The 27,766-nt window shown below is 42.2% G+C and overlaps 1 protein-coding gene and 1 long non-coding RNA gene across 3 annotated transcripts; both read right to left on the reverse strand.

Moving 5' to 3' along the window:
- Positions 1–2,996: 2,996 nt before the first annotated feature.
- LOC123497733 (uncharacterized) lies at positions 2,997–3,380 on the reverse strand. Of its 2 annotated transcripts, XR_006671465.2 has the most exons (3): positions 3,313–3,380; positions 3,159–3,233; positions 2,997–3,065 (listed from the first exon to the last, which is right to left on the reverse strand). It is a non-coding gene; the product is annotated as an uncharacterized lncRNA (long non-coding RNA). The 2 variants fall into 2 exon arrangements; XR_012181031.1 differs by having other exon boundaries at positions 2,997–3,233.
- Positions 3,381–3,451: 71 nt separating this feature from the next.
- LOC120976183 (uncharacterized) lies at positions 3,452–6,258 on the reverse strand. Its single transcript, XM_073511991.1, has 5 exons — positions 4,458–6,258; positions 4,277–4,378; positions 3,855–4,196; positions 3,720–3,788; positions 3,452–3,628 (listed from the first exon to the last, which is right to left on the reverse strand). The coding sequence occupies exons 1-5, from the start codon at positions 4,515–4,517 to the stop codon at positions 3,452–3,454; spliced, it is 750 nt and encodes a 249-aa protein (XP_073368092.1). The 5' UTR covers positions 4,518–6,258.
- Positions 6,259–27,766: the final 21,508 nt, after the last annotated feature.

The raw sequence follows: 27,766 nt of genomic DNA on the forward strand, positions 1-27,766 counted from the left end.
AGAAGGAGTGGATGGGTGCTGGAATAAGTGGAGGGGGACTACATGGGGCCCACAAGGACAGGGGCAAGCCCAGGGGGTAGGGCGCGCCTCCTGACCTTGTGGCAAGCTGGTGAGGCCCCCTGGTCTGTGTTTAGTGCCAGAAATTCATAAATATTCTATAAGAAATCATACTAAATTTTCGGGGCATTTGGAGAACTTTTATTTCCGGGACATTTTTTTAGTGCACGAATAATTCAGAAAACAGACAGAAAATACTATTTTTGCTTTATTGAATCTAAATAACATAAAGTAAAAGATGGGTATAGAGAGTTGTACTTTCTAAATTCATCCATCTCATGCCCATCAAAAGGAATCCATTAACAAGGTTGATCAAGTCTTATTAACAAACTTCTTCCGAATGACATGAAACCAGAGAATTTTCGAATAACACTAGGTTACCTCAACGGGGATATGCATGTCCCCAACAATAATAATATCATATTTCTTTTTAACAGTAGGGAGATGAAATTCAAAACCTCCAATAGTAATGGTTGAAATTTTTCCAATAGAATTGATACTATGAACTTGAGGTTGTTTCTTCGGAAAGTGTACCGTATGCTCATTACCATTAACATGGAAAGTGACATTGCCTTTTTTGCAATCAATAACAGCCCCTGCAGTATTCAAAAAGGGTCTACCAAAAATAATCGACATACTGTCGTCCTCGGGAATATCAAGAACAACAAAGTCCGTTAAGATAGTAACGTTTGCAACCACAACAGGCACATCCTCACAAATACCGATGGGTATAGCAGTTGATTTATCATCCATTTGCAAAGAGATTTCAGTAGGTGTCAACTTATTCAATTGAAGTCTATGATACAAAGAGAAAGGCATAACACTAACACCAGCTCCAAGATCACATAAAGCAGTTTTAACATAGTTTCTTTTAATGGAGCATGGTATATATAGTTGGTACCCCTGGATCTCAAAGTTTCTTTGGTATTCCACCCTTAAAAGTACAATTAGCAAGCATGGTGGAAATTTTAGCTTCCGGTATCTTTCTTTTATTTGTAACAATATATTTCATATACTTAGCATAAGGAGGCATTTTAAGCATATCAGTCAAACGCATGCGCAAAAAGATAGGTCTAATCATTTCAGCAAACCGATCAAAATCCTCATCATCCTTTTTCTTGGATGGCTTAGGAGGAAAGGGCATGGGTTTCTGAACCCATGGTTCTCTTTCTTTACCACGTTTCCTAGCAACAAAGTCTCTCTTATCATAATGTTGATTCTTTGATTGTGGGTTATCAAGATCAACAACATGTTCTATCTCTACATCATTATCGTTACTAGGTTGAGCATCAACATGAACATCATTATTAATATTATCAATAGGTTCACGTTCATCACCAGATTGTGTCTCAGCATCAGAAATAGAAATATCATTAGGATTCTCAGGTGTGTCTATAGCAGGTTCACTAGCATGCAAACTCCTATCAGTTTTATTTTTATTTTTATTACTAGGACTAGGTGCATCAGTATTAATTCTCTGAGAATCTTGCTCAACTCTTTTAGGATGGCCCTCGGGATACAAAGGTTCCTGGGTCATTTTACCACCTCTAGTCATAACCCTAACAGCATTATCATTATTCTTACTATTCAACTCATTAAGCAAATCATCTTGTGCCTTAAGTACTTGCACTACAACAAGACCCCCGCTATAACAACGCTTTTTTCCGTATCTAAAAGCCCATATATGCGTTGTTAGTGTCTTTACCAACGGTTTAAGATGCGTTGCCTCATCCAGTGTTGCTAGCGCATAATGCAACGCTTATATTGCCGTTGGTAAAAGAAACCGTTGCAAGACTACAACAGATAAACGGGACTTCTACAACAGTTTTATATGTTGGTGGTTAATGTAGAAGAATCAAAATCCCATTACTTGGCAACGAAGAATTTCCAACGCTTCAAGTGTTGGCACAAATTTAGTGTGATTATTATTATTATTATTATTATTATTATTATTATTATTATTATTATTATGTAATCAATGCTCCATGTAATTGTGTATTTGAAGTGAAGGAAAAACAAGAGAATATACTGACAACAGGAAGAAATCATATATCATATATGAGATAAAATTGTTGGATTACAATAGTGGATATTACAAGAGAAACATCATCCAAACGTGATGCATAATCTAACTACTTTCTTGATAGTGAAACTTAAACTAAAGCATTCAACTTCCCAACAACTTAACTAAAACTTAATCGAGGAACAACATCCAACAGGAACATCATCCCGAGAACATAACTAAAACTGAAAGCATCCATCATCGTCGCCATCATGAAGCAGAATATCAACATCATCATTGCAGTACACTTGCCACCCACCCATATACTCATGCATTTATCTTTTGAATCTAGAAACAAGAAAAAAAATGAACTGTTAACACACAATGCATTGACATGATGCAAGTAGTAATAGAGGCAAGATATTAGTCACGTACAAAGGTTGAGGGCCATGCAATCTTTGTTTTTTCTGCATTGCCGAGAGTAGTGCCGTTTTTGCGACTCCGTACCAAATTTTCAGTTTTCACAAGTGCCATATCAACATGCACCGCCCAGAATTCATTCCTAATTTCATCACCATCAAGTTTAAAGTTTGGATCACAACTTCCAATTGTAGCAAGAGCTTCATCCTTGTTATGGTTTTTCAGGCTCTTCAAGAATACTTTAGTTCCTGCCTATTAGAGAAAATCAAAGTAACCATATGAGAAAAATATAATGAAAACAAAGGAACATCTGAAATGAATGAGCACTCTTACAGGTAATTCACTGGCACCCAACCAGCTCAGCGAACCACTTTGAGCACTCTTACTGCTTGCATTGGCACCTTTTGTTTTTTTTTGGTCTGGAGAACAGTATCATAGCAAAGAAGAAGTCATAAACAAATAAACAAGCTAGCATTATAGTTTGAACAGAAATGTGTATGTGATTTTGAAAAGATACCCGTTTGTTTGCAGCAGAATTTTTATCTCCCTGACGTGCACTAACATTCTCAAGAGAAGTTTCTTTGTTCTGAACAACATTCTGATAGCAAGACGACTAGTACATACATAACCATCGGAGCAATATATTTTGAACATATTGTATATGGTAACAGAAATATACCTTATGTGTAGCAGAATTTATTTCCCCTTGCTGAGCACTGAAATTATGAGGAGTTTCTTGGTTCTGGACAACATTCTGATAGCAACAAGTAAAGACATAAACATGGGAGCACTATAGTTTGATCATAACTTAGTATATGGGACTATGTTGATACCTTGTGTGTAGTAGAGCATTTTTCTAGTTGTCGTGCACTGCCACCATTATGAACCATAGTTTTTTGTTCTAGGATAAATGATCACACATCAAGTTTTGGGTATTTTATATGCAATTGCAAAAAGTGCAAGCACAACAACTTAAAACTCAGCAATGACAGGTTCTAAAGAGTATTTAAGTAGACAAACCTTATCTGAAACAGAATTCTTGTTTGATGGTTGCAAATCTGCATTGTTTGATCCACTTGGCTTGTTCTGTAAATTATTTGATCGTTTTTTAACAAGTTGGAGTCCATCAACCGGAGGAGCAAGCACTCTCTACAGATAGCATAACATAAATATCAAATGAGAAATAATTTCTGGAGTCAAATTTGAGGAATTTTATTGTGTACTTTGACAAGATACAAACTTTTCTGTTTGAGTTGTGTCCATCAACCGAAGGTTCAAGCCCAATTGTAGCCATGGGATCTGAAATTTCCTATGATAGGAATACGGAAAGGTTAGTCCACAAAATAAATGAAGCTTACATTTGTTAGAAATTTACCTGATTTGGTTGTCTTTCCATTCTTCTCAGCTTCTCCTCTAGTTCCATAATTTTAGCATCCTGATTTTTATTTACTTGATATAGTTTTTCCATTTCAACTCTAAAAGCTAGCATATCTTCATTTGGTGTATCCTCCACCGAAGTAAAATGTGTATTCTGGAATACACGTGAAGTGGAAACATCAAAAAGTTTTTTTGGGTTTGGAACTAGTCCCAAACCATGTACATGGCCAGGCTTGTCATCCCCTAATACTTTGTTCAACGCATCTCCTTTCCATGCAGTCTTTCCACCGCTGTTATCTGCTAATTCAGGGTTCTTGTCCATAATATCTTTCAACTCTTCCTAAATACAGGAACAATGCGAATATAAGAATATATATAATATCAAATTCAAATACGAATGGTTGAGAGTTGTAAATGTACCACATGAGCATTAATGATTTTGTTCTTGCAAGTTTTTGGCTTGTGCGTGTGCATGAACAAGTGAGCCCTATGAGGGTACTTCTTTTCAGGATCTGCATCTTTCTGTTGATATGTAATGTAAACATGAATTACATTAGAAAACATGAATGGAAGAGCAATGCATGAAGTTAGTATACTTTACCATTTCTTCCCTCTTACGAGGGAAACTTTTTGTCCCACTAGTATGTGTAGACTTCCTCATTGAACAATTATTTCTATTTGTAGCACTAATCCCCTACCAAAGAATAAATCAAAGCAATTATGTGCAGATCTTTCATCGTATCTACACAGAAATATATAAAGACCAACAAGGAAAGTTGAAAATGGAATTCTTTTAAGTACCTTCGCTTTCTGGGTTGTCCAATGATTAACTAGAGATCTCCACTGATCCGGAGTCACGGATTTTGGTTTATTATTGTAATTGGCTTCGGTGCTTTTTTCTCTTCAAAATACATTGCTTTCAAATCGGACTTATGTTGCCTCCATCTGTCTCCAATTACCTTCAATATATATTTTTCCATGCGAGGAGGGTAAAGGAACCTCATCTACAAAACAATTACAACATAAATAGGGTGAGTGTAATGTAAGGCAACATAGAACAAACTAGTAAAGGATATTCAATGGATTAAATTTTACCTTCACTTGATCTAGTATAGCCTTTACATTTGTTTTAGTTTTTAGCATTCTCCAGTCCTTGTAGCTCAAGCAACACAATGATCCATTCCTTGCAACTGAGCCAAGAAAATCCCCAAGATGTTTAGCCTCTTTTCCAATTGGCTGATCTATCTCATTGCAGCGAACCATTATCCTTTTCCCTTTTGGAAGGTTCCAAATGTATTTCAGCTTCCTCTTCTTACGCTCTTTTGTTTCTGCATTTTCACCTGAATATATAGAACCATGAATTATATGTTACAATGAAGAATAATCATATATTGCAAATGGTAAGTAATGAGAAACAAACTTACCATCTTCGTTTTCATCCACTCTAGCGTCATCACAATCTGTGAAGCCTTCTTCATCATTAGTAGTTCTTTCATGGACATCGGATGATTCGACATCTTTTGCAGCAGAATTATGATCGATCTGTTCTTCCATCATATATTCTTCATTAGATTCAACAACGTTAATTCTTGTCCGTGACATATCTGCTGCAACATTAAAATGACCAAAAGTTTAAATAATTTTTGCAAAAGACAATATTTTGTGGTCCTACTCCACCTTATGACAGTCATCCCAATAGATGTGAAGACGATTAATTCAGATTTCAGCTCAAACAATCATATTATCAAGTAATTACTACCCCTGCAATCAACAAAATAAGTCAGACCACATTGTACTTGATGTGGTATATGGTGCTTAAGTTGGTGTTTGCTAGGGGGAGGGGGCACACATGTTCAGGTATAACACTATCCACGGATAGTAAGAGGATGAGAAGATCAAGGACACCCACGTTCATTCTCTTTTCTGTTAAGGAGGTTTGGTTCATGCACAACCAATATAGCTAGGCTGATGATATGTTATTCTCAAGTCACTAACATTTATTTTCAGAACAAGTGTGTCGTTTCCAGACTGGACTGTTAATTGTGCTGCTGCACATCATGTTCTGGTATTCATAAAAAATCAACATTCAAATTATTGGGGGCCGCAGATCATGGTCTGATACTCATAAGAACTAACCCAACTATACTACCCAACAAGAACATGATATTCAGAATTGGAGTTCCATAAAGAAAAGTCTATGAAGAGATTGAAGTCAGCAAGGTAGTAATGGTGCAGAACAAGATTGAAATATTGCACCCGTCCGCACCTGACACCCCAATAGTTACCAGAAGCAACCAACTCTATCTGAAGGCTCCCCAAAATTCTAAACCAATAACAGAGGACAACTATCAAACAGTTGGTGTGCACTATCGAATTCACTCAAGAGAAGAGTAATTAGAAAGGATAGAAGGGACAGATCTGAACCAAGAAGGGGGGGAGGAGGCAAAATCTTCAAGTCATACCAGAATTTACCTTATGTTTCTATGAATCAGGTGTGGGAATTGATCTGCTTACCGCCCAGATGTTGAACAAGACACGCCTCTGGTGCCCTTAGCCTCAATGGTGGAATCGGCAGGGCGAGCTATGAGACTCAGGAGGGAGGGCAGGCCACGATCGATCTGCTCAAGAAGGGATCCTTCGTACAAGACGAGGAAGGGAACTGCGTTGATATGGGGGAGGGGGAGGAGGTTTCCGATTTTGGTGGCGTAGTTACCTCCTCGCGAGAGCTGATGTTAATGAAGCGCGCGTACTTATTTCCTTCTGACTATAATTAGTGGCTCTTGGCGGGAGAGAATAGAGGGAAACGGAAAAATTGGTGCGAAATCAAAAAAAGAAAAAGAACAACGGACTACAAATTTGAAGCGAAAAAATTATAATATTTTTTATTATCATTTGGCCCTTGACAGGCGCTTGCACATATATTTGTGCCAAACACAACGTGCTTCTTTTATGTTTGTACAAATTCAATGCAAAATAGGTGAACTAATAATGTTTTCTATTAGTCAAAACGGGATGATTGGCCGACCTGCCGCGTCGGTGTAACCCCTCAGCTTCCTCCCCCGTCGCCCACAGGCCAGTGTCGGCCGCAAATGTTGCCCCGTTCCGCCCGCCCCTCTCCTCGAGGCGGCGCATAGGCCTCCACCAGCACGGCGTTTGTGAGGACCCAGTCCGGCGAGACGTCTGACATCTCGAGCACGACACGTTGTTGCGTGTTGCGCCGGTCAACTGATTTTCCCACTGCCAGGACACTGCGGCGACGTTCTCGGTTTCCAGCCGCCGTGTCGAAGGTAATGCACAATTCACCTGCATGCGTTCGTGAGCGCCAGGTATGGCTCCTACTTCACGGCGAGCGGGCACCGACAGGGCGGCAAATGGCAGCAGTGGGACCATCTTGGAGATCCTACTGTCAGAAGGGTAGAGGGAGATTGGTGGAATTGATATTTATTGCTTGAGCCTCGTGGGCGTATATATAGGAGTACATGATCTACTTGGAGTACAAGACAAACCAGAATACTTCTTAGTCTATCCTATGTTTCCCATCTAATCACGATACTCAACATCCCCCTCCCACCCCACCCCCCGCGCGGTCACAACGGTAGTGGCGCATATGGTGACATTGGAGAAGAATCCGAAGATAAACCGACGGACATCCACCCCACAGTCATAACGGTCGATGCATCACGGAAGTCGTGGCTCGAGTGGAAACTGACGAGATTGCTCAAGCAAGGCGGTAGCCCTTTGTGCCGTTTGTCGAGATAGTCGTGAGCGTAGGGTGGTGTAGCCGTGGTCGAGGTAGCCATGCGAAGAACGCCGTGGTCGATGTCGAGTTGGGGTGGCCGCTATCGAGGAAGTCGCCATGGAGCCACGGGCGCAAGGAGGCGCCGGGTTAGTCATGGGCGTAGTGGTGTCAAAGTAGTGATGCAAAGAACGCCGTGGTCGATGTCAAGTCGGGGTGGTCGGTGTCGAAGTAGCGAGTTGGGGCAGCCCGCGGGAGGACCTTGGGGCGGCGACGCAGCGGTACAAAGAGACGACACGACGACAACCTGCGGCTCGATCTACGGTAGGCGCATGCTCGGAGGCGTGCTTGGCGAAAACAAGCGCGTGATCGGTTGATCAGACCGACAGTGGCGCTGTACGCGCTATGGTAGGGACCACGTATATTAGCACGGGTTCGGACACCCACAAACCTCCCCCAAGTTTGATGTCGGTTCAAGGGAATTTGAGCGTGCATACTTAATTGTATATGTGTGTTTTAATATCATTAATATATTAAAATAAAGTATGAAATTTTGTAAAAAAAACAGCGCTGCTGAAACTCCAACCTGGCCCTACGCCTCACGCCAAACCTGCATCAGAATTACTGGTCGCGCGCTACACATGAAATCGATGTATCTATATATGAGGGAGTAATATACATCTGAAAATTATTTCTGCCTCGGTCACTCTCTGTTTCTCTCTTTTTCTCTTTCTCACTCTGTTTTGTGAACCAAAAACATTATGCAACTCACACTTTATAGATACTGCAACTCATCATGTATTGGAAAGAAGACAACCAACACCAATGTATTGATCGAGTTCGTGGAACCAGCCTATCTAACACCTTTATGCTGTTCGTGGAACCAACATATTTGGGATCAAGTATTGACACTTTAGGCCTGTCACACCTACAAATATTCTTGTCTGAATTATGAAGTACATAAACATTAAAGAAAAAATAGCAATAACACTAATGAATTCGTCACTTCAACTAGGCTCCACATATTCAGATAGGTGACTTTTTGATTATCCATCAAACCTGCATTCAGAAGCAATAGTGGTAAGTTTCATGTCCAGAATGACATAAGTTGCAGCAATGATACTAAGAATGTAAATAACAGAATCACATTGGAACCTCACCTTTATTCAGGTACTGTGTCATCACTTGACACTATAGGAGCATCTACAGTTTCTCCCTCTATATCCCTTCTCATCCAATTTTGTTTCTGATGGGCAGTATCAAAAAGCTGAAAGAATTTACTGACATGATAAGGTTCTGTTTCCACATCATTCCATTCTTCACCCATATCAAAATTATCTCGAGGCATCATCTTCAAAACAATTAACCATCCTGGATAAAGATGGTCATCCACGTAGAATACTTGGTCAACTTGATTGGCAAATACAAAAGGTTCATCCTCTGCCTTTTTACCAGTGTGAGTTAGACTAGAGAAATTCACAAGTCTACACCCATACTTATCTATTTGCATACCTTTTCCTTCGGTAGCATCAACCCATTCACATTTAAATAGCACCACCGAAAATTTTCGGAAATAGTCTAACTCAATTATGTCCACAATCCTACCAAAATACATGACATTTCCAAGAATAGGATTTTTATCACTTGCAGAAGAGTAGCTTGACGTTTTTGCTGTAACAACAACTCCACTATTTTGAGTTACTTTGTCGTAACGCTTCGGCCTAAATCTGTACCCTTGAATATTGAATGCTCTATGTTTCGTTGCAACCTCAAGTGGACCACGGGCCAACCATCTAATTTCCTCATTGATGTTGTCACTACCTTTGTCCCTCTCCAACTGCATCACCTATAGGAACACCAATAATAGAGTGCATAAGCTACATTCTAATTCTAAATAAATTGAATCATTGTACTTACATGATCCTTGAGCCATTCAGGAAATTGTTCATGCTGCATCTTCTCAAAGGTCCTTGGATCTATGCGCTTCTTGCGATTCTTCCTTCTCAAATAAGCCCCATGTTCTCTACAAAATACAAAGACCACTATTTTAGTTTAAAACTTATTAATTAACAAATGAAGAGGTAGTGGCATGACATTTACTCCAAATATGGCTTCACAGCATCACAGTTGAACAACACATATCTGTGGGCCTGTGTTTCCTCCTTATCCGTTAAAGTGTATGCCATTGGTCTTCCCAATGGTTTCCCTACTGGAGGAAACAACATAGATTGTTGTGAAAATATGGACGATTCAGAGTCCTCTGGGTTGTCATCATTCCTTGATGGTTGGTTATGCTTGGTGGAGAAACCCTGTAGATATCTTGAACAAAATGTCATGCACTCATCCGATAAAATTGATTCTGCAATTGAACCCTCTGGACGAGCTTTGTTCCGAACAAAGGACTTTTGCTCACCAAGATACCTATAGCACATATATATCCAATAAGTTATAAATGTATATGCAAAAAGAAGATCGTAATAAATTTATGAGAGAAAGATTGTAATAAGTTATCAATGTATATTCAATAAATTACCTTTCTATCAAGTACATCCACCGATATGTAACTGGTCCTGCTATTTTACATTCACTTGCTAAATGGACAACTAAGTGCACCATAACAGTGAAAAAACCAGGAGGAAATATCATCTCCATTTTGCAGAGTGTAAGTTTGATTCTTTCTTCCAAACGGTCAAGCTCATCAACATGAAGAACTTTTGAACATATGCCTCGAAAATATGAAGACAATTCAAATAATACTGCTGTAACATCATCTGGAAGAATACCTCTCGCAGCAATTGGCAGAAATTGATGTAATAGGACATGACAATCATGTGTTTTGAGGCCACTAATTTTTCCTTCAGTAAAATTCACACACTTCGATATATTTCCACAATATCCATCAAGAACTTTTATACCATGAATAACTTTGTAGAATAATTGCTTTTCTTCCTTAGACATGGTAAAGATAGCTGGTGGCAAGTAATACTTGCCTGAAGGTTTTTTTTGTGGATGGAGCTCCCCTCTAATATTCATATCTTCAAGATCTTGACGAGCCTGTACATTATCTTTTGACTTCCCATCCAAATTGAGAAGTGTGCCAAAAATATTATCACACACATTCTTCTCTATATGCATCACATCCAGATTATGTCGAAGTAGATTACTGTCCCAATATGGTAATGTGAATAAACTACTTTTTCCTTTGTAAGTTTTTGAGGTACTAAAATCTCCACATGCAGCTATGTCATCTAATACGGAACGACCATAATAGGTTATAGGCTCTGTTCTATTCTCAGTTGTTCCATCAAAAGCAGAAGCATCATTACGAAATTCATGATCAGGTGGCAAAAATCGGCGGTGACCCATAAAACAAGCTTTCTTGCCATACTTCAAGCGCTTGGTCCATACATTTGCACCACAAGGTGGACATGCATAATCTCCATGCACCATATATGAAGCAAGCATTCCTAATGCTGGGAAGTCATTTATGGTCCACAAGACAGCCGCTCTGAGTTTAAATGTTTTCTGTTCGGATGCATCATAGGTTGTCATCCCATTCACAAAAAGATCTCTTAGATCTTCTAAAAGAGGTTGCATAAAAACATGAATCTTATCACCAGGGCTCTTAGGTCCAGGAATAATCAAAGACAATGAAAGATAAGATTTCGTCATGCATAGCCATGGAGGCAGGTTATACATGACTAGCACAACTGGCCAACAACTATATTTATTGCTCAGCATCCCATATGGATTAAATCCATCTGTTGCTATGGCAAACCGAATATTACGACAATCATCTGCAAATCCATGCTTCTCATCAAATTTCTTCCATGCCTCGGAATCTGCTAGATGCCGTATCACTCCATGCTGCTTGGTGCGCCCTTCATCATGCCATCGAGCTAGAGTTGCTGTTTCTTTGCACATGAATATCCTTTTCAGCCACTCTTTGATTGGAAAGTATCTCAGAACTTTCATTGGCGTAGCTCTCTTTCTTTCCTTTTTAGTTAACTTGGTTTCGGGCATTTTATCTTTCCACCTAGAAGCCTTGCATTTAGAGCAAAAATCATCATTTTCTGTCTCTTTCCAGAACAACTGACAGTTATTTGGGCAGACATGAATTTTCTGATATCCTAATCCAAACTTCGATATGATCTTCTTGGCCTCGTAAAAATTTTGGGGCAGAGCTTTTCCATTTGGAATAGCCATGTGCAGAATATTAAGTAGATCTCCAAATGACTTATCAGACCATTTGTTCATGGATTTTGTATTGAACAAAAGTGCAAGTAAGGAAAGCTGAGACAATTCACATCCTGGCCACAAAGGCTTCTCTGAATCTTGAATTAATTTGTACAATGCCTCTGCTTCTTCAGTTGCTCCATCTGGAAGTGGATTTGAAAAATCTGTACTATCACTCATAGGCACATCACCATCATATATTTTCCTAATTGAATCCATAATCATTTCATGCATATTAGCATTTCCTTCAGTTTCAGGTTGTGGTTGTTGATCATCATTGTGATCGGATGAAGACTCACCGTGAAAAACCCATTTGTCATAGCTCTGAAGCATTCCATTCCACATCAAATTGCCACGGACTTCATCCCTTGATAGTACTTCAGTGTGAACACAATCTTCACATGGACATCGGATCATTGTATCAGCTGGTATATCTTTATATGCAAACTCCAGAAATTCATCTACACCAGCTGAGTATTGTGTACTTTCTCTTGGAAATCGCAATAGTAATTTGGTGGATTCTAAATCCATTGCACACTGCATAAAAATAACAAATATTATTGCAGTTGTAACCATGAAAGAATTGCAAAAGCTTAGCTTGTGAATATCTGATTTACGATTTAAGTTCCTAACGTTCTACAACAGAAATTCACAATTATATCATTTTTCAACAATATATATAAGAAATGTATACTTGTTTCTAGTTCATAAACTGCAGGTTATAGGCAAACATGATTGCAAGTTATTTAGGCTACAAAACTAGTGAAATCATCTGAATATATCTTTGGTTCATGCTACAGGCAACCAGATTGTACACTATGTCCTAATTAACACTGGTGAACTTGACATCCAACAACTCAGAATGACAGTAAATTTGTGAACACATAGTACAGCTAGGTAGAATCTGTGAACAAATAGTACATCACAAGCAGTAAATTGTATAACTAGCCTTCACCTCTTGTACGTACGACAACAAGTTCAAATAGTCCAATTCAATTGTTGACGAACTGAATTTTCATCTTGATACAACACCAGCTGCAGCTGCCAAAGTTCAGCTAGTCCCAAACACCAGAAACCATATTGTACAATCTGAATCCTTTGATCTAACAATTCACGAAAAGATAAAAATATTCTAAACATATGACATACAAGTGCCCAAATAACATAGCCCAGGTTTGAACAGCAAGGGTATTCCAAACAACTGAACATAGCCCAGGTGGTACTGTACAGCTCTGAAATCCATCCCCTTCGTCATCTACCAAATCACAATACATCCCACGGCCATGTCTCGAGGTGCCCACTAATAAGTTGACTGGATGAGAGAAGGGAAGGAGAGAGGGCTACCTCAGAGGTCAGTCTCGCCGTCCTATACGGCGAGGGAGAAGATGGGCGGCCGGAGGAGCAGCGTGCCGGCAGCGGGCAGGGCGGAGTGGCCGCCGGAGGAGCAGGGGACGCTAGCAGACGACTTCCAGCCCTCCTACCGCGGCCTTGCTGCTTCTCCTTTATGTGCTGTCCGCAAAGCCGCCGCTCCCCTGTCCATCGCCGCCTTCCCGCTGCTCCGCACTCCGTCGCCGCCTTTCCGCCTGCTCCCCTCTCTGTCCGCCTTCAAGGCTTTGCGCTCAGCGAGAGGAGATTGGATGATTGATTTGTGTGGTAGTAGACCTAGATCGATCCGTACTTGAAGGAAAATATCAATCTAGATCAGAGAATAATGGTGGTGGACTTGGCGTGATTTGGTTTTGCTCGCACGGTTAGCACAGAGTTTCGCGCCACATATCCCTAAAAAAACGCCACATTCATTATGTGTACAGGCGGGTCTAATTGATTCCTTTTTGTGCTTAGTTATTAATTTTCTAGTTTTGATTGTGTTTATTTACAGTCTTATAATGGATACAATTTGCAACCAATACACGACAACATATAAGATCTGTTGCACCATGACAGGGTCACGAGCTACAAGTCTGCAACGCATATGTTACACCGCTTATATGCGTATCTACTGTAAATTTTGCAACCAATAGTCAAAATGATGTAGAATATGTGTTGCTTTATATGGGGTATCCTTGTAGTGTTGTTCTACTTGAGTGGTAACCATGGAAGCATGTTTACTAATAAGCTTAAGATCATTAACAGTTCTACTCATATAATCACCCAAGTGCTCAAGCATGTAAGCATTATGTTTCAATTGTCTACTAACATAAGCATTGAAGTTTTCTTGTTTAACAATAAAATTATCAAACTCATCCAAGCATTGACTAGCAGACTTATTGTGAGGGATATCACCTTCATCAAATCTACGGAGAGAGTTCACATCTACTACCTGTGTCGGGTTATCAAGACAATGTATTTCTTCAGTAGGCGGTAAATTTTTAACATCTTCAGCTTTAATACTTTTTCTTTCATAGATTTCTTTGCCTCTTGTATATCTTCAGGACTTAGAAATAGAATATCCCTTTTCTTAGGAGTTGGCTTCGGAGTTAGTTCAGGAAGTGTCCAATCATTATCATTACTCAATATATTATTCAATAACAATTCAGCTTGCTCAACAGTTCTTTCCCTAAAAACACAACCAGCACAACTATCCAGGTGGTCTCTGGAAGCATCGGTTAGTCCATTATAAAAGATATCAAGTATTTCATTTTTCTTGAGAGGATGATCAGGCAAAGCACTAAGTAATTGGAGAAGCCTCCCCCAAGCTTGTGGGAGACTCTCTTCTTTAATTTGCACAAAATTAAATGTTTCCCTTAAGGCAGCTTGTTTCTTATGAGCGGGGGAATATTTTGCAGAGAAGTGGTAAATCATATCCTGGGGACTACGCACACAACCAGGAGCAAGAGAATTAAACCGTAACTTAGCATAACCCTTTAACGAGAAAGGAAACAACTTAAGAATATAGTAATAGCGAATTTTTTCCTCATGAGCAAATAGGGTGGCTATATCATTGAATTTAGTAAGATGTGCCACAACAGTTTCAGATTCATAACCATGAAAAGGATCAGATTCAACCAAAGTAATTAACTCAGGATCGACAGAGAATTCATAATCCTTATTAGTAACAAAGATAGGTGAAGTAGCAAAAGCGGGATCATATTTCATTCTAGCATTCAGAGATTTTTCTTTCAGCTTAGCTAACAATTTCTTAAGATCATCTCTATCATTACAAGCAAGAAAGTCTCTAAGTAGTTTTTCATCCATAACATATCCCTCAGGTACTACATGCAATTCATATCTAGGCAGAGAATCGTAATCTTCAGTTTCAATAATATCATCAGTTTCAGTAATTTCATTCTCAATAACCCTAGCAAGTTGTTCATCAAGAAATTCACCTAGTGGCACAGTATTATCAAGCAGAGAAGTAGTTTCATCAAAAGCATCATGCATAGTAGAAGTGGCATCATCAATAACATGCGACATATCGAAATCAATAGCAGGTGTAGGTGTCGCAAGTTTACTCAAAACAGAAGGAGAATCAAGTGTAGAGCTAGATGGCAGTTCCTTACCTCCCCTCGTAGTTGAGGGAAAAATCTTAGTTCTTTCGGCTTTCAAATTCCTCATAGTGATCAACAAATATAAATCCCAAGTGACTCGGAGAATAGAGCTATGCCAGAAAAAGGTCTTGATAACCCACAAGTATAGGGGATCGCAACAGTTTTCGAGGGTAGAGTATTCAACCCAAATTTATTGATTCGACACAAGGGGAGCCAAAGAATATTCTCAAGTATTAGCAGCTAAGTTGTCAATTCAACCACACCTGAAAGACTTAATATCTGCAGCAAACTATTTAGTAGCAAAGTACTATGGAAGTGACGGTAGCAGTTTTGTAGCAATCATAACAGTCACAACGGAAAAGCAACAGAGCAAAGATCAATATGAAACGAGCTCGTAGGCAATGGATCAGTGATGGATAATTATGTCGGATGGCATTCATCCTGCAACGGTCATAACATAGGGTGACACAGAACTAGCTCCAATTCATCAATATAATGTAGGCATGTATTCCGAATATAGTCATACGTGCTTATGGAAAAGAACTTGCATGACATGTTTTGTCCTACCCTCCCGTGGCAGCGGGATCCTAGTGGAAACTAAGGGATATTAAGGCCTCCTTTTAATAGAGTACCGGACCAAAGCATTAGCACTTAGTAAATACATGGACCCCTCAAACTACGGTCATCACCGGGAGTGGTCCCGACTATTGTCACTCCGGGGTTGCCGGATCATAACACATAGTAGGTGATTATAACTTGCAAGATAGGATCAATAACACAAATATATTCATGAAAACATAATAGGTTCAGATCTGAAATCATGGCACCCATGCCCTAGTGACAAGCATTAAGCATAGCAAAGTCATAGCAACATCAATCTTAGAACATAGTGGATACTAGGGGTCAAACCCAAACAAAACTAACTTGATTACATGATAAATCTCATCCAACCCATAACGGTCCAGCAAGTGTGGCACCCCGGCTCAGAGCGACCGGTTTACCCTGCATTGCCAGCCCAGAGATCATGTCTTCTGGCAACACACAACATACTGGTACAGAAAACAACCGCTTTATTGGTGCTAGCGAAACAGAGTTCATATTACAACAGTGGTCGAGGCCAAGCGGCACACTCGGTGCGGCGGAACAATATGTACATTATTTAGTGAACATAAAGGGGCCTCGACTCGAACAACTATGTGGCAGCGGAATAACGTCGTAGCGGAAGCTCCATATCACAGGGACACTGATGTGGACACAATCTAGACTCGAACAGCGCTCCTTTCCAACGAGACTTTCCTGAAATCTGGCATGACACGCCAGGTCAGTACATTGAATGTACTTGCAAGCTCACAACAAGCATAATCATAATGACAAACAATACCATGATATTTAACCAATTATTAATAATGCAACATTATATGTCAACATGCTGTGATCAAGCCCGAACGTCCCTTAGGACAGCTTACCAACTGTGATCATCTCTGGACCACATACACACCACCATAGTGGTCTTTCTCAAGAACAACTCGTGATCCTTATGGCGATCACAACCACGACCATCATTTGGTCCCAAATACCTCGATGGCCTTTCTGCCATCCATTGACAATGCAAAGTTCATAGCTTAGTGTGCAATTTTTATTAAACGTTGACTCATGGTGGGACCTAGTACGAGGTGTCCGTGACCGTGGACTCGGCTATCGATAGATTATACACTCTGCAGAGGTAGCACACTGTACCCACACCATGGAACCCTGGCCTCGCATTCCCATTCGGGTGGACCAACGGCATTCCGACAAAACCCCTCCATTGCCACAGCACTCTCCCGGCCACTCCGACCCAAATCCCCAACGGGCTGGTCCTGGGTGGCCCCGTGTCTACCAAAGACACCCCGACCACCGTCGTGGTCAAAACACTCCCACTCGGGGACTCGGTACCATAATCTTATCAACGAGCACACAAGATTATGTGTGCTTATCGGGCCAGGGCAAACACGACATAATCTTCCCTAGATGGAGGCACCGACCAGAGGCCGTGTCAATGGACCGAATCAAGGCCTTCCCACAAGGCAAATGTGGTTGCACTGGAAAGAAACTCGATTCAGCGGCACCATGACCCAGTCAACGGTATATTCAAGTTGAGTTATATCCAGGATTAACTTTTAACTAAAAATGACCGGTGTCATAGCATGCCATGAAATGCAAAACAACACATGCATCACATATTGATAAAAATTACCGACATCATCCATATGCACACCAAGCATAAACGTCAACAACTCATATTACTCTACTTGCTCAAAATGACTCACAACTTAACCAAAATATTTTGCAACAAGTTTTATTAATTTCCTACGCAAGAAAGTAACTCCGATAAATTTTTCATATGCTTGACCAAAAGATATCATTATCAACAACTCTTAATTTCTTTATCACTAAGTTGGGTTCAAACATTCTGTAAGACAAGTAATATGATTAAACAAGTATTTGACAGAATATTTTCTAACAATTTTTTTATCAATTTAAGAATGCAAACACAAATCTTTAAATAATTACTCACATGCATAACAAAATTATTTCTAACATCACCTCAAATAAATTTTAACTTGCTTTACCCACTTAAACTAGTTTCAACTATTTTGTAAATCAAGCATAACAACTGACCAATACTTAATAGAATACAAATAATTCAATAATAATTTAAATGCATGGGTTAATCATTTCATTTAAGTGAGAAAATCACAAATATTGAAATGGCATCATAAAAATGTTGCTGTGGCTTGCCTTAGTGCAGATGAGGTTCACAAGCCTCCTGGTGATCCTCAAGACAAGCCTCACCTTCTAAAAATAATTTTAAACACAAAAAGAGAATATCAAGAACACTTCTGAAATTCACCAAAAATTCTAAACAGCTCAGAAAAATCTCATCTTTGGTGAGCTGTTAGATTTCCTTTCAAAGAACACAATGCAAAAAGAATCATTTCATTTGCACTTATGGTTAAAAAGTTAAAATTGTTTGAAGCTCTCTGGAATATAAATGAATTTGAATAAAAAGAAACAGCTGGGGGGTGACGTCGAAGGCGTAAAGCCCAGGGGCGCCACCACTCGTACCGCTTGGCGCGTGTACTGAGTGGCTGACTAGCGGGCCCCGCTAGTCAGGTGGGGGAAGAGGGAGAGAGAAACAGAGAGGGCCGCGGCTTCGCCGGAGCTCTCACCGGCGACGAGGGCTCCTTGGCCCAAACGAGAGGGAGGGATTGAGAGAGGGGACGATAGCGTACCTGCCCGTACCCGTAGCATGGCTAGGGGTGGTCGGACGGCTTCGGAAACTAGCTCGCAAGCGGAGGCAGAACGTGGAGGTCGCCGGAGTTGAGGAAGACGGCGAGTAGAGGTCACTCCAAAGGCTCCAAGTGGGCGAGATGGCCTCACCGGAGAGAGGCGGAGGCCTTGGAGGGGTCGCCCAGGCCTGGGAGGGGCTGGAGCTACCACGGCGACCAGAGGGGATCGCCGGTGAGCTCGAGCTCGGGGACGGCGGCCCGAGGCCTGCCCGGCCGGGCTACGGCTTCCTACTCGATCGTGGGGTGTGTGTGAGTGCTGGATGGTGCTTGAGGAGGCTGGGGGTGGCTCTATTTATAGGCGAGCGGCGGGGGTGCTTCGGGCTCCGCCGGTGGACACCTGTCCACGGCGCCCGGCGACGAGCGGTGTCAGTGAGAGGGGGAGAAGGCGACGGAGGTCACGCGGCCACTGTGGGCGAGCGGAGACGAGCACAGGATCAAGGGGATGGCGACGAGCATAGTGCGCTCCGCACTGTTGGGCTGGCCGGACCTTGCCCGTGCTCGCTGTGGTGAGCTCCGGCGTTGGCGAGTGCCAGGGAGGAGTTATGGACGTCGAGACGATGATGGTGGCGGGGTTTGGCATGGTTGGGCAGGCGGGGGAAGCGAGCACGCTCGAACAGAGCACTCGACGTCACCCAGAGCGCGTCGACACGCATGCCTGGCATCGTGGACACGCGTGGTCACCGTGCGAACTCTCTCCTCAGGCCAGCCTTCGTCCAAAAATCATTTCTGGCATGTTGTTCGTGGTAGTTTTGAAGTTTACCACGGTTTGGTTTGGATCCAGGTGCAGTAGAGAAGATTTTACAAGCCAGGTAAGTTTCTGGTCAGTAACTTTGTGATGTTACTGTGGTCAAATGGCTGGGAGTTTGGGGCTGTGCTTTGGAGGCTAGTTATAAGTTACTAAGGTAAAGATGCACAAGAAAGTTCAGGTCAAATGGAGCAAGTAAAATGGTAGTTGCTGTAGAAACCACCATTTCTGTCCAGAACAGAAAAGATTTTCTGTAGCAAAAATATTCCAAAAAGTGATGAGATATTTTTGCTCAGGGAGGTGCCCTAGGGTCCCTAGAATATTTGTGAATTATCTTAGAATTTTCTGAGCCATAAAAATTAGGGTTGCCTTGAAGCAAACGGATTTGGCTTAGGGTTTTTGAGAGAAAATGAATATTTTTCATTTAAGAAAAATATTCCAAAGGTTATGTTGTGGTGGATCAGAAGTGAAGTGATGGTTTGGGAGAGAAGTGAACACTTGGGTGAAAGCCAAGGATGCTCAAGTGTTTAAGTCCAAATGAAAAGATTGAGAAACTCCAAGTTTCAAAAACTTTCAAATGAAATTTCAAGCAAATAAGAAAAGGGCAAAAACCAAGCTGTCACAAACCTCCCCCACTTAGAATGAATCTCGTCCTCGAGATTCGGTTTCTTGGGAAAACCACTCTGGATACTGACTCTTAAGGAACTCTTCCTGCTCCCAAGTTGCTTCTGACTCGGTGTGATGCTCCCACTGAACTTTGAAAAAATTTCTGACTTTGCTGCGAGTGACCCTTTCCACTTGATCCAAAATTTTGGACGGTCTTTCTTCATAAATTAAATCCTTTGCCAATTCTATCTCAGCCATTGCAGTCCTTTTCTCAAGCGGGGATATGCATCGTCTCAATTGCGAAACATGGAACACATTGTGTATTTCTGACAACTCCGGCGGTAGTTCCAGTTGGTATGCAACCGTACCCACTCGAGACATAATTGAGAATGGACCAATGAATCTGGGTGCCAGCTTTCCACGAGTCTGAAATCGCTTACTCCTTTCATAGGAGTGACTCGGAGGTACACATGTTCTCCGGGTTCAAAACTGACCTGCCGGTGCTTTGCATCATAATAACTCTTCTGACGGGATTTGGCCAATTGCAGCCGGTCTCTGATTTCCCTGACTTGTTTCTCGGCTTCCATCATGAGATCGGTTCCAAAGATATGGCTATCTCCAGCTTGAGACCAATTTAGAGGAGTGCGGCACTTACGACCATATAGAGCTTCATAGGGTGACATCTTTAGACTGGTCTGGAAACTGCTGTTATACGAGAACTCGGCGTATCGCAAGCAATCTTCCCAGTTCGCCCCGTTGGCTAGCACACAAGCTCGCAACATATCTTCGAGTATTTGATTTACTCGCTCTATCTGACCGTCCGTCTGGGGGTGATAAGCAGTACTATATTTTAGTGCTGTCCCCAAGGCTTGATGGAGGCGGGACCAGAAAGCGGAGGTAAACAAAGAACCTCGGTCGGAAGTGATAGTCCGGGGTACCCCATGCAGACTGACGATTCTGGATACATACAGTTGCGCCAGTTCATTTGCTCCGTATCTGGTGCTGGCCGGGATGAAATGAGCATCCTTGGTTAGGATGTCCACTATAACCCAGATTGCGTCTTTGCCTCGCTGAGTCCTAGGCAATCCGGTGATGAAGTCCATGCAAACATCATCCCATTTCCATTGTGAAACTGGCAGTGGTTGGAGAAGTCCGTCTGGCTTCTGATGCTCTGCTTTCACGTTGTTGCATATGTCGCAACAGGCTACAAAATAGGCGATGTCTTTCTTCATCCCATTCCACCAGAATATTTGTTTAAGGTCTTCATACATTTTCGTACTTCCCGGATGAATGGAATACGAGGATTCCTGTGCTTCTGACAAGATTTTCCTCTTCAAGTCCGGTTGATTTGGTACACAAATTCATGCACGGAATCGGAGGGTACCGAAGTTGTCCTTGAAGAAATCTGGGGGCTGCCTTGCATGTTTTTGTAGCTTGGCGTCATCTGGCTGGGCCTTGCGGATTTCCATCTCAAGTGTGGGGGTAACTTCCAAAATATTAGTGAGGCCAGCATACACGATGACCATGTTGAGCTGAGCGATCTCCTCCTGAAGTTCGGTAGGCAATGATTTTAACATGACATTTAAGCTGACGGGCTTTCGACTGAGCGCATCGGCAACAACGTTGGCCTTGCCTGGATGGTAATTTATTCCAAGGTCATAATCCTTGACCAACTCTAACCATCTTCGCTGATGGAGATTTAAATCTGGCTGAGTGAAGATGTACTTGAGGCTTTTGTGGTCAGTAAAAATTTGGCACCTTTTTCCAATGAGATATGTCTCCAAATTTTTAATGCATGAACCACTGCAGCCATTTCCAAATCATGAGTAGGATAATTTCCCTCATGTCGTCGTAGTTGTCGTGATGCATAGGCTACTACCTTGCCGTCTTGCATCAATACACAACCAATACCTTGTCTGGAGGCATCGCAGTACACGTCGAAGCTGCGATAAATGTCTGGAAGAGTCAATACGGGTGCGGTTGTCAGACGCGTCTTTAGCTCATAAAAAATCTTCTCACAGTCCTCGGTCCACTCAAACTTTGTATCCTTTTTGAGCAGTTCCATCATAGGTTTAGCAATTTTGGAAAACCCTTCAATGAAACGACGATAGTATCCAGCTAATCCAAGGAAACTCCGGATCTGTGTTACAGTCGTGGGCGGTACCCAATCGAGCACATCCTTTACTTTGCTCGGGTCCATGGCTATGCCTTCGGCGGATAGTACATGCCCGATAAACCCAACTTGCTTGAGCCAAAATTCGCACTTACTGAACTTGGCGTATAGCTGATGGTTGCGGGGCCGTTGTAGCACTGCCCGGAGGTGATCCTTATGCTCTTCCTCACTCTTGGAGTAAATGAGGATGTCGTCGATAAAGACTACCACAAATTTGTCGAGGAAGTCCATGAACACCTTGTTCATCATATGCATGAAGAAGGCAGGGGCATTGGTGAGACCAAAGGACATCACAGTATATTCGTAAAGACCGTATCGTGTAGTGAATGCGGTCTTAGGAATATCTTCCCTCTTAATCTTGAGCTGATGATACCCGGTTCGTAAATCGATTTTTGAGAATACTTTAGCCCCACTGAGCTGATCGAACAGATCATCAATCCTTGGCAGTGTGTATTTATTTTTGATGGTGACCTCATTCAGCTGGCGATAATCTATGCACATAGGGAGACTGCCATCCTTTTTACCCACGAAGATTGCAGGTTACACCCACGGTGAAGAGCTGGGACGAATATAACCTTTCCGGAGTAATTCGTCAAGCTGTTTCTTTAGTTCCACTAATTCTGATGAGGGCATCTGGTAATACTTCTTGTATAATGGTGCAGTTTCGGGCACAAGATCTATGGCAAATTCCAGTTCCCGATCTGGTGGCATGCCTGGCAGTTCTTCTGGAAACACATCAGGGTACTCACTGACCACAGGAATAAATTCCAATTCGACCACAGCACTGCACACTAGTTCTGGCTTGGGTATATGCTTGCGAGCATAGAATTTAGTGAGCTGCCCATTCAGACTGGTTAAATTGACTTCTCGGGTTGCGCAGTTTATACAAACTTGATATTTGGTCAGCCAATTCATTCCCAATATAATATCCAACTGTTCAGACTCAATGATTATCAGAGATGTTGGAAAGTGGACCCCGTTGATATTGATCTCCAGATCACGGCAGACTAGATTGCTCTTGATTATAGATCCCAGGGTTTGTACCAGCATATTTTTGCCCAAAATTGTGCAAGGAAAATTGTTTTGGGCGGCAAAACTCCGAGAAATAAAAGAATGGGAAGCCCAGAGTCAAATAAAATTACTGCAGGTATGTCATTAATAGAAAACATACCAATGACGACTTCTGGCTTCTCTTGGGATTCATCGGCGGAGATATGATTCACGTGCCCAGTGAAGTTTTGCTGGGTTGGCCCTGACTCCATAAAGTTGACTTGTGGCCTGCTCAGCGCATTCACCTTGTGGTTCTTGGGGCACTGTTTGGCATAATGTCCGGGTTGCCCGCAAGTGAAACAAGAATTATTGCGCTGCCGCTCCTCATGCATTGGATTGGCCACAACATTCTTGACTTGAGTGGTGGTCTTGTTAACATTCTGCTGCCAATTTGGCCGGTATTCCACCTGAGTCTGCTGCCAGGTACGAGCCTTTTGCATAGGTTGCCCATCCTTCTTTGGCTCAAACTTGCGCTTGTTGTCATTAATAGGCCTATTATCTGATATAAGCTTGTGTTCCCGTTCAGCAATGAATGCCTTGTCTACCAGAGTTTGGAAATCCGTGAAATCAAACATACTGAGAGCACACCGAAGTTGCGGATTTAAACCTCCAAGAAATATTTCCATCTTCCTTTCTTCGGTGGCTACGTCATACAGAGAGTAACGGGCCAGATGATTGAATTTTTGTAGATACTCAGCCACAGATTGATTTCCTTGGACAAGCGCGAGAAATTCACGCTGCTTGGCCTTCATAACTCCAGTAGGGATGTGATATTTGTGAAACTTATCCTTGAATTTTTCCCAGGTGACTTCCTCATCAATCGGCCACATGGCTTTTGTATTTTCCCACCATATGGCAGCTGCTGCGCCTTCAAGGTAATGGGTTGCAAATGGGACTTTATCATTTCCTTCAGTATGGGCGATCTCAAGCTTTTTCTCCATGGTGCGCAACCAATCGTCTGCCTCCAATGGGTCAACAACCCGACTGAAATTGGGTGGATTGGTCCTCTGAAAATCTGACAGCTTTGAGTGATGACCATTCTGATTTCCATTTTGTCCAACTATAGCTTGCACACTTCTCAATATTTCAATCAGATCATTTTTCCTTTTTTCTTCAAACATGCGCAGAAATTGCTCGGTGGAGGGAGGATCAGGCGGAGGACGTGGTGGCTGAACGTACGGCTCGGGAGAATATCCTACCTGTCGTGCGGATTAACGAACAGGAGTTCCCTCACGAACGTTGCTACTGCTGCCTCCCCGCGTCATCCTATTGAGTATTTTTCCCAAGGCAACGAAATCGAGATGAGAGACATCCAAGAATAAAATTGGGGAAAAGCCAGCAACAATTCTCGAAAAAGACAAAAGAGCGAAGAGAATACGGCGATTAAAGTCCCATCATAATTATACATAGACTCATACATGAAAAGTTAACAACCTGACTGGTTCCACTACTCTCATACATGAAGCATCATGACTCGTACAACTACATCCGTACACCATCTAGACGACTGCGAATACTCAAAGACACTACTGCTCTACTGGTGCTGCGGTGTCCTCCCCTGAAGCGGTCTCAGATCCTGAACTGACGTGGTTAACGGAAACCTCCGGGTTAAAGGTAACACGACGACGCTGCCTAGAGGTCTCTCCCTCAAGGGCAGGGGTAGGATGAAGCATCGGGGCTGCAGGGGTAGCAAGAAGTGAGACCCACTCGGCAGGAGTACTGAGAGGGTTCACGGCCGGAACGCCTGTGCTACTCGGGGGAGTAACCGGCAAAATAGGGGAGCTAGAGCTAACTGGGACATAAGGGGTAAATCCCAGTGAGGATGGAGTAGTGGTGGATCTAGTAGTGACCAAGGTAGCGGCTAAAGCAGTACGGGCACGAGTCAGCTCTCGAGCCAGCTCGTGGATCATCAGATAGCTAGCAGTGATATAGCGAGCAAGATGGCTAGCAACACTATCAGACTCCGGGTTAACGAGAGGAAAACGGACACGACCGTTGTCATGCAGAGATGGGTAGTAATAGAATCCCGGGTGATGCTGCATTTGAACCTCGGTATAACGAAGCTCGACAAGGACCTCAAATGCGGCAAACTGGACAGCCTGAGAAGCGGTGGAGGCGTAACCGCTCCGAGAAGTGCGAGTGTAAGAGCCGGAATCGGAACTGGTGCACAGAGTAACCACTGCGTGATACTCATACACTGAGTCTGCTAGACGCTCCCGGTACACACCGTAGACTGGTTCGTCTCCGTGAGGGTATAGCCGACACCACACGTTGCGGAGAAGGTGCGGTGATGTGTACGGCATCAACTGCAACTGGCATGGATACGGCACCGGAGCCATCTACACTCACAACCATTAACAGGTTAGCATAAAAATATAATCAAATGACTACAATGCAACAACCAGCTATAACTGCTACCGACAATCACATTTACTCGTGTCTAGCGTCCAGTTAACACGTCGTAGTCAAGCGTGGCCTACAGTCAGCGCGGCTATGATACCAACCGTTGTGGCACCCCGGCTCAGAGCGACCGGTTTACCCTGCATTGCCAGCCCAGAGATCATGTCTTCTGGCAACACACAACATATTGGTATAGAAAACAACCGCTTTATTGATGCTAGCGGAACAGAGTTCATATTACAACAGTGGTCGAGGCCAAGCGGCACACTCGGTGCGGCGGAACAATATGTACATTATTTAGTGAACATAAAGGGGCCTCGACTCGAACAACTACGTGGCAGCGGAATAACGTCGTAGCGGAAGCTCCATATCACAGGGACACTGATGTGGACACAATCTAGACTCGAACAGCGCTCCTTTCCAACGAGACTTTCCTGAAATCTGGCATGACACGCCAGGTCAGTACATTGAATGTACTTGCAAGCTCACAACAAGCATAATCATAATGACAAACAATACCATGATATTTAACCAATTATTAATAATGCAACATTATATGTCAACATGCTGTGATCAAGCCCGAACGTCCCTCAGGACAGCTTACCAACTGTGATCATCCCTGGACCACATACACACCACCATAGTGGTCTTTCTCAAGAACAACTCGTGATCCTTACGGCGATCACAACCACGACCATCATTTGGTCCCAAATACCTTGATGGCCTTTCTGCCATCCATTGACAATGCAAAGTTCATAGCTTAGTGTGCAATTTTTATTAAACGTTGACTCATGGTGGGACCTAGTACGAGGTGTCCGTGACCGTGGACTCGGCTATCGATAGATTATACACTCTGCAGAGGTAGCACACTGTACCCACACCACGGAACCCATGGCCTCGCATTCCCATTCGGGTGGACCAACGGCATTCCGACAAAACCCCTCCATTGCCACAGCACTCTCCCGGCCACTCCGACCCAAATCCCCAACGGGCTGGTCCTGGGTGGCCCCGTGTCTACCAAAGACACCCCGACCACCGTCGTGGTCAAAACACTCCCACTCAGGGACTCGGTACCATAATCTCATCAACGAGCACACAAGATTATGTGTGCTTACCGGGCCAGGGCAAACACGACATAATCTTCCCTAGATGGAGGCACCGACCAGAGGCCGTGTCAATGGACCGAATCAAGGCCTTCCCACAAGGCAAATGTGGTTGCACTGGAAATGCAAAACAACACATGCATCACATATTGATAAAAATTACCGACTTCATCCATATGCACACCAAGCATAAACGTCAACAACTCATATTACTCTACTTGCTCAAAATGACTCACAACTTAACCAAAATATTTTGCAACAAGTTTTATTAATTTCCTACGCAAGAAAGTAACTCCGATAAATTTTTCATATGCTTGACCAAAAGATATCATTATCAACAACTCTTAATTTCTTTATCACTAAGTTGGGTTCAAACATTCTGTAAGACAAGTAATATGATTAAACAAGTATTTGACAGAATATTTTCTAACAATTTTTTATCAATTTAAGAATGCAAACACAAAGCTTTAAATAATTACTCACATGCATAACAAAATTATTTCTAACACCACCTCAAATAAATTTTAACTTGCTTTGCCCACTTAAACTAGTTTCAACTATTCTGTAAATCAAGCATAACAACTGACCAATACTTAACAGAATACAAATAATTCAATAATTATTTAAATGCATGGGTTAATCATTTCATTTAAGTGAGAAAATCACAAATATTGAAATGGCATCATAAAAATGTTGTTGTGGCTTGCCTTAGTGCAGATGAGGTTCACAAGCCTCCTGGTGATCCTCAAGACAAGCCTCACCTTCTGAAAATAATTTTAAACACAAAAAGAGAATATCAAGAACACTTCTGAAATTCACCAGAAATTCTAAACAGCTCAGAAAAATCTCATCTTTGGTGAGCTGTTAGATTTCCTTTCAAAGAACACAATGCAAAAAGAATCATCTCATTTGGACTTATGGTTAAAAAGTTAAAATTGTTTGAAGCTCTCTAGAATATAAATGAATTTGAATAAAAAGAAACAACTTGGGGTGACGTCGAAGGCGTAAAGCCCAGGGGCGCCACCACTCGTACCGCTTCAC

Source organism: Aegilops tauschii, chromosome 3 (genome assembly GCF_002575655.3).
Source record: "Aegilops tauschii subsp. strangulata cultivar AL8/78 chromosome 3, Aet v6.0, whole genome shotgun sequence".
Lineage (NCBI taxonomy): Eukaryota > Viridiplantae > Streptophyta > Magnoliopsida > Poales > Poaceae > Aegilops > Aegilops tauschii.

Bases quoted from the DNA above. Each gene is read 5' to 3' on its own strand.
- LOC120976183 (XM_073511991.1), bottom strand. From the start codon at position 4,517: ATGAGGAAGTCTACACATACTAGTGGGACAAAAAGTTTCCCTCGTAAG. The intron at 4,379-4,457 runs GTAAAGTATACT...ACATATCAACAG, and splicing joins CTCGTAAGAGGGAAGAAATG to AAAGATGCAGATCCTGAAAA. The intron at 3,789-3,854 runs GTAAATTTCTAA...TTCCTATCATAG, and splicing joins TGGAAAGACAACCAAATCAG to GAAATTTCAGATCCCATGGC.